Source organism: Benincasa hispida, chromosome 1 (assembly GCF_027475165.1).
Source record: "Benincasa hispida cultivar pf3 chromosome 1, pf3_genome.v1.1, whole genome shotgun sequence".
Classification (NCBI taxonomy): domain Eukaryota; kingdom Viridiplantae; phylum Streptophyta; class Magnoliopsida; order Cucurbitales; family Cucurbitaceae; genus Benincasa; species Benincasa hispida.
Genome location: NC_143478.1, coordinates 80762475 through 80770609, shown reverse-complemented (window position 1 = coordinate 80770609; position 8135 = coordinate 80762475). Strand labels below are relative to the sequence as shown.

Here is an 8135-nt window from a genome sequence, read left to right as displayed (position 1 = left end):
ACAATTTTGATGATGCCTACATTAAAGCATTTAACACACTAAAAGATGCACTTATCTCCGCTCCGATTTTGGTTGCGCCAGATTGAACACAACCCTTTCCATTAATGTGTGACGCTAGCGGATATGTTGTGGGCGTAGTTTTGAGTCAATGCCGGGAAAAGGTTTTGCATCCCATTTATTATGCAAGTAAAACACTGAATGACGCACAGGAGAACTATACGACCACAGAGAAAGAAATGCTTGCAGTGGTATTTGCACTGGAGAAGTTTCGGCAATACCTGATTGGAACAAATGTGGTGGTGTATACAGATCACTCTGCGATTAAATATCTAATGACGAAGAAGGATGCAAAACCAATATTGATACGGTGGGTGTTGCCCCTGCAAGAGTTTGACCTAGAAATTAAAGATAGGAAAGGCACTGAGAACCAAGTCGTCGATCATTTGTCAAGATTGGAAAATTACGAGGTTCAAGGGACAGAAAAAGATATTGAGGAAAGATTCTCCGATGAGCTGCTGATGGCAGTAGGCGTTAATGTTCCCTAGTATGTGGACATAGTAAACTTTATAGTTTGCGGTCAACTACCGGATGATTATACCTACCAGCAGAAGAAGAAGAAGCTAAGACATGACGCAAAATTTTATTTCTGGGACGATCCATTCCTATATCGACAAGGACCTGATCATATAATACGTCGATATGTCCCTGAGCACGAAGCCAAGAGCATTTTAGAACTCTGTCATGAGTCCCCATATGGAGGACACTTTGGGGGGCAAAGGACTGCAGCAAAAGTCTTACAGTGCAGCTACTTTTGGCCAACTCTGTTCAAAGATGCCCATGCCCATGTTATGCAATGCGATAGGTGCCAAAGGACAGGGAATATGTCCAAAAGAAATGAAATGCCATTAACGTCAATCTTAAAAGTTGAATTATTTGATGTATGGGGAATTGACTTCATGGGCCTGTTTCCATCATCTGAAGTTCATCAATATATCCTGGTTGCGGTTGATTATGTTTCAAAATGAGTTGAGGCCATCGCATGTGCCAAGAATGACGCAGCCACTGTGGCAAAGTTTTTGAAAAAGAACATTTTTACGCGCTATGGAACGCCACATGCCTTAATCAGCGATGAGGACTCTCATTTCATCAACCGCATAATTGCTAACCTGCTGACTAAATTCAACGTCAGCCATCGAGTGGCAACTGCTTATCACCCACAGACTAATGGGCAGGCAGAGATTTCTAACAAAGAGATCAAAACTATCTTGGCGAAGGTAGTTAATACTACTAGGAGGGATTGGTCAACCAAGCTTGACGAAACACTATGGGCTTACTGGACTGCCTACAAAACACCAATTGGCATGTAAGCTTGTCATCTACCGCTTGAGCTAAAACACAAGGCAATGTGGGCATGTAAGAAGCTGAAGTTCGATTTAGCTAGTGCGGGGAAAGTTCGGAAGTTACAATTGAATCAGTTGATCAAATGGCAAAGGGATGTCTATGAGAATGCCAAGATATATAAGAAGAAAACCAAGAAATGGCATGACGAACACATAAACGACCGTACATTCACCAAAGGCCAACAGGTACTGCTATTCAATGCACGACTGCGACTGTTCCCTGGGAAGCTAAAATCTGGATGGTCTGGGCCATTCCGAATCAAGACCATCTTTCCTCACGGCGCAGTGGAATTAACAACTTTGGATGGGAGCAGCGTATTCAAAGTCAATGGTTAGCGGATCAAATCCTACTATGGGGGTGACTTCGATCGGCGCATGGACACTATTGATTTGAGCAAGCAGGATTAATATGCTTGCAAGGAAAGTGATTGCGATAACCCTAAGAACTTCTTTCAGTCGGCTTTCCCATCTATGTTTATTTGCTTTTTTTATAGCTTTCTTTTATCGATTGTTTCATTTTATGATCACTGTTTAATAGGATTAGGCCTTAATGTTCTAGGAGTTTCATATACTTACATATGTTAAATGTAGTAGCATGGATGCATGACTTTGTGAAGGTTCGATAAATCACCACAAGACCTTTTTAACTTGCGTTATGAAGAGAGGAAAATAAACCGGTATCTAACGAGAGGATGGGTGTAGTAAGTAGAAAAAAGAGGAGGTATGCATCTAATACACCCAAATACATTGCGGTGAAGGGTGTGTTGCGCACATATGCATCCTTTGCCCGGTCTTAATTGAAATACACTATGTTGAGGTATCCTCCAGAAATGTATTTAGTTAAGGGATGTGCTGCGAGGATGGATGCGTGTGCCCATCCTTAGCAAAAATGTATCTGCATTTATTGGAAGCATGACATGAATTGCGAATCATGCACCTTTCCGAATTAAATTGTAATTTCACCAAATTCTTTGACTCTTGTACAGTCATGAGAAAAATTTTGTATTGCAATCATTTGTAATATATTTGCATACTTTGTTAATAGTCAATACAACCAAAGTACATAATTCACTCTACTCTTAGACTGTGCCTCTTTCTTTATCTTCCTTTGTTAATCTTTGATATATTTGTACTCTTGTATTTTTACGATCTTCATTGCGTTGCTATGATGTATTATATATTACACTTAGAAACATTTCCCATACTTAGTAAATTCTGACTACCACTTCGTTAACTCTTAGTTTAGCAGTACCTTACCTTTTATCTTTCAAAGTCTTGCTCAAACCTTCTTTTTGAAATTTTCTTCTAAGTGTTTATCTAGTCTATCCAAACAACGCAATGAGGACCTTGCTCATCTTTAAATTTGGGGGTGGGGAAGGTCTGAGCAGATGAACTCAGAAGTATGCAGTATTTTAGAAAATGCGTCTACTTTCATTTTTTTTTTTAAAATAATAATAATAAAAGTTATGCAAAACTCCAATGTTAGCGCAAGGGAAAATTTCAAAACTGTTCCTAACCTGATAAGAGTTTAGTTGTGAAAGGAGCCTGCTCGTAGTTGGATGTTCGTATGAAACCCATAGGAGCAAGCCAAAACGAAGGTGGGTTTCCAAGAACAACGTAGTATAAGCCAAAAAGGGAAAAAGAAGGCAAGGGACAACTCCTCTAATTATCATGAGTTAAAGTTAGAATTGGCACACTACCGTAGTTAGATGTTCGCATGACAAGCCAAAACGAATAGTGTAACCATGACCAACTGTCTCTAAGTGAATAAATGATGCAAAGTTTTGCTCACAGCATATAGTTACATCAAGTTGTTTTGAAAAAGAAGGGATAAGTATCCTACTTTGAAAACTAGAAAAGTGTCTTTAAGCAGGATTTTGTTACATAGAAGAATAAAGTAGGGCTTACTAAGAATTAGCAAGGATAGAAGGAAAGTGCGATGTCAGGAAATGTGCCTAAGTGTAACATTCGAAGCAATCAATCGTCGCAGAAATATAGGATAGGAATGGAGCATGATTGCCTTAGTAAAAGATATGCTTGAGGACAAGCATATATCTAAATTTGGGGGTGTGATAACTTATAGAAATATAAGTTATTTATGCCATCTTATCTAGATATTGCGGCCAAAAGTTAGTAATTATGTGCCAATTGTATGAAAATTACCTTAGTATGACAATAATTAAAAATGTTTGCAATTACACCCACTAACGCCAAAAAGATGGAGAACAAGCCAAACTTTACTTTGTTTTGCAGGAGACCAAGTCACCGCTTGCGCTCAAGGCTCATGAGAAACTAATCAACGCATCTCTATCACATTGCGCCCGTAGATCAACCTTAAAGAGACAATTACCGAAGTAACGGTGCAATGCGATAGTCAGTTCAGAGCTATGCTACTACCGCATGCGGTAATAAAAACAAACACCGCATGCAAACCTATAATCGAAAGATGCAGCCGAGCAACACGAAAGGGGAGGATTGAGACACGTGTACAACTAACGGTTGTGCAGAATTGATGGTCTGATTGCATAATAGAAGGAATAATATCCCTCCATCTATGGAATTACCATAACCATCAAGTGGGGACCACATGGCCGGAGTCAAAGGATCTGCTCCTATAAATACCCCAGCGAATTCAGAGAAAATTATGTTATTTGATATTGAGCTAAGTGCTGTAAGATTTTAAAGAGAAAAAGGTTGAGCTGAGTGCTGAAAAGAAGAAATCCGGGAAGAGAAAGAGATAAGGCTGAGAGGTAAATCTCAGATTCGACCAGCTGTATACCTGATCGAAGCTCTGTGTAGAGACCCCTACTACCGGTGGAGCAAGTCTAAGAGGGAAGCTCTTCCTGCCATCAAAACCATCATATCCAGCAAGTAGATCACCATTGAATCTGTGCCAAAACATTGGCACCTGATTGTATCTGTTCTATCTCCCTTTCACTGTATTCCATGTTTTCTTTATCTCTACATTCACACATCATGTATCAAACACTTAGTAGAAATATTAAATGTTTCGATAGATTTCATTTACCATTCTCTGTCTATTTTCGTTCACCCATTAGTCACTTTCTCCATGATGTTTTCTTAATCTTTTGATGAGCAATATGAATCACCAAGAACTTAATATGTATTAAAGTTATCAAATATGTTTAGCTAAAGCATGCTAGACGGCATCTTCACCTGTGAGAGCAAAAGTGAAGATGTCATTCTGATCTATCGAGAGAAGGTCAGAAGAGTGCGTTAACTAAAGCGAGTGGTACTTCCAAACATGGAAGCAACCTTGCGTTCATTACGTTAGACTCTGTTTCACAACAGACGCGGGAAATGCGGCCGATGATTGAAAGGTGTACGCCAAGAGAAGAGCGGAACAGTATTTGTACCTTCAATTCGATTAAGAACTTGCGTTGTTTGTAATACTTATCTTTCTCTTTCTAATTTGTTCACGACTTGTCGTCGCATTCCACGTCTTTGCACAACCTTCACAGCCAGCCTTAATCCTAGTATCTTGCACATAAACTCTGTATCTTGTAACATCTAGTTTAGGTTTATTGTATTTTCATGTTTTATCGCATCTTACTGCTTTCCTTTATTTTACTGTAATTTACATACTGTACACACTTTTATAAAGAATTGAAAAACCCAATCGCATATACCATGAACATACCACAATAACCGGCACCACTTCCCCGTGTTCAACCTCGGATCACACCGAGAAACTTGTGGTGGAATTACACTTGGTTCCATCGTAAGGAAACTTGTGACAATGCAGGGCATACTACTTGAGTATCTCTAATTAACGCATAAATAGTAGTAGTATCGCATCATCATGAGCATTGAATATCATACATACAAAGCACGTTACATCTGCAAAAACCAAATGAGTTAGGCGCAAACGCTCATACCGATCATGGAACCTAAACCACACAGGAGGTTTATTCAACAACCTAGACAAGATCTCCATCACCATCACAAACAAAAAAGGAGACAGCGGATCCCCCTACCTCAACCCCTTCCTACTAGGAAAAAACCTTTCAAGGGAACCATTAATCATCACAGAGAACTTAGGCGAAGTAACACAAGTCCTCACCCAACTAACAAACTGTAGGGGCGTACTTATAGCCAACAACACACCAAATAGAAAATCCCAATTCACCGAATCGTAAGCCTTCTGAAGGTCTACCTTTAACACACAACGCGACTTCCCTCTGCCCTCCTTGTAGTTCCCACGAGCTCCTGACACAATAAAATGTTATCGAAAATCGACCTACCTGGAACAAACGCAGACTGATTACCACTGATGAAATCAGGTAACTACAACTGCAATCTCTCAGCTAAGATCCTCGAGATACACTTATACATAACATTGCAACATGAAATAGGACGAAACTCCTCCATACGTTCAACTCCCCACCTCTTAGGGATGAGAGTAATAGCAGTAGAATTAACTCCATCAGGCAGGTAACATGTCTCAAAAAAATTCAGCACAACGTCACAAAAATCATCCTCAACCACACTCCAAGCAGCTCTGTAAAAATCCACCAAAAACCCATCAGGCCAGAAGCCTTCCCAGACTTCATCAAGAATAAAGCCTTCTGAATCTCCTCCCGACTCACTAGCTAACCAAGTGCCTCCACCCCCTCCTCGGGCCAGCTAAACTGCACAATATCCCCAATTCGGGCAGTAAGATCCTTATACCCCATACGTCGAGCCCCTAAGTAACCCCGAAAGAATTCTACCGCCACCTCTACCACCCTGACATGCACCGTCTGGCGAGTCCCCCCAGCATCCACGATTGTAAACAAACCACTGCAGCTGCAACGAGAATGAACATAGCGATAGAAAAAAGCTGTGTTCATATCATCTAACTCCAGCCACCTGACCCTGGCCTTTTTTCGGAGCGATGCCTCATCCAATCTCGCCACTGACCAAAACACCTCAGTGGCCCGAGCTGCCTCTGCACACACCGACTCTGAATCAGGATTCCTTTCTACTGCAGCCTGAGTAGCCTTCATAACCTGCCTAACCGTCCGCACCTCATCAGCTAACACAGAGATATGCCTACCAAACGATGCACAAAAAACCCGTTTCACTACCTTCAAATTTTGCACAAAACTAACCATAAGAGACACATCCTCAGACCTTCTCCACACTGACCTGATGGTATCAAGAAAACCCTCTGCCTCCGCCTAATGAGAAAAATAATGAAACGTAGGAGGTGGCCTACTTCTCATCTCCTCTGTAGAAACCAGAAGAGGGCTATGATTAGAAATCCCCCACTGACCAACCCTAACCTCCGAATACAGAAAAGCTACCATCCACGCCTCATTGGACAAGCATCGATCCAAACGGCGCAAGATACCATTCCCCTGAAGTTTACTAGTCCAGGTAAACTAGTTATCTGTCACACCCAACTTAACCAGATTTGCCTCCAATAACATCCCATCAAACTCCTCCATCTCCCTCAAGCTAAGGCAACCACCAAAATCCTTCAAGCTACTATGAACAGCATTAAAATCCCCCAAAACAACTCCAAGAAGTTGCCACGAGGCACACACATCAATCAACTGAGACCACAAGTTCCTCCTCTCGCTCATGTGATTAGAGGCATACACAGCGCCAATATGTACCCTAGAACTAGATACAATATCCACTAAGGTTCCAGAAATGAATTGATCCCCACTGACATCAATGGAAAAATCATAGACACTCTTCCCTCACATCACCCAGATCCTCCCAACTCCCTACACACTATAGCTACACACACAACTCCAAGCATCACCAAACTTACCCATCACCATACCAAAATTCTCATGACGAACCCTCGTGTCAAGTAAACAACAGAAAGTAACATAAGAGGAAGCTAGAAAGTCTGCCACCACCCTACACTTGACAGGGTCTGTAATACCCCGCACATTTTTTAGTAATAATGTAATTTCAATAACTTTATTATTTGGAATTTCAGTAATTGTTATTAATTGGAGAGCATTTTTGGAATTTTGGACTTCAAGTGTAAGTGTGGGAATTTAATTGTTGGCGTGAAACTATTCAAATTGGAAATTAATGGCAGAAATTAATTTTCTTTTGAAACGGAAAGGAATTAAATGTAATGGAATTTATTAGTAAAACAGAAAGGAATTAAATGTAATTATACTTATTTATTTATTTTTTATTATTATTGTTGTTGTTTTTTTAAAAAAATCAAACCCCACCTCCCATCTGTTCGTTTTCTCCTTCCAATGAACGACAGCAATGCCCACGATCTCCAACCAATGTCCTCTGACGCCGCAACATACAACTTCAACGACCACAACGCTTGCAACTTCTAGCAATTTTAAGCAGCATCTAACATGATCAAAACACCCTAACAACAACATTTTTTCCCTTTTTGACAATTGTTCGACAGTTCCCTATTCTATTTCGACATTAGATTTGAGTTACCGACTTCTTAATGGCTCTAAATTTCGAACAACAACCAACAAAGATTAAAGTTGTTTTGCATGTTTGTTTGATTCAAGATTCCATTGTGCACGGAAGAGGTTGAGCTTCTAGTTTCTAGAGTTTGCGATTAAAGATAAGTAATCTTACTACTGGAACTGCCTACGGGCCAGGCATTAGATGTATGCTAGTATGATAAATGAATGTTATGGCAGGATGATAGCATGATAGACTAATAGTATAATATGATCAAAGTATGTTCTGGTACGAGATTTGAATTATTTATTTATGCACATAGACACT

The 8135-nt window shown here is 40.2% G+C and overlaps 1 protein-coding gene across 1 annotated transcript; it reads left to right on the top strand.

Moving 5' to 3' along the window:
• The first annotated feature begins 1403 nt into the window (after positions 1 to 1403).
• LOC120079160 (uncharacterized) lies at positions 1404 to 1736 on the top strand. The gene has a single exon (XM_039033334.1). The coding sequence runs from the start codon at positions 1404 to 1406 to the stop codon at positions 1734 to 1736; it is 333 nt and encodes a 110-aa protein (XP_038889262.1).
• Positions 1737 to 8135: the final 6399 nt, after the last annotated feature.

What these genes read in the sequence shown, in the direction of transcription:
- LOC120079160 (XM_039033334.1), top strand. Translation starts at nt 1,404, where the DNA reads ATGTGGGCATGTAAGAAGCTGAAGTTCGATTTAGCTAGTGCGGGGAAA.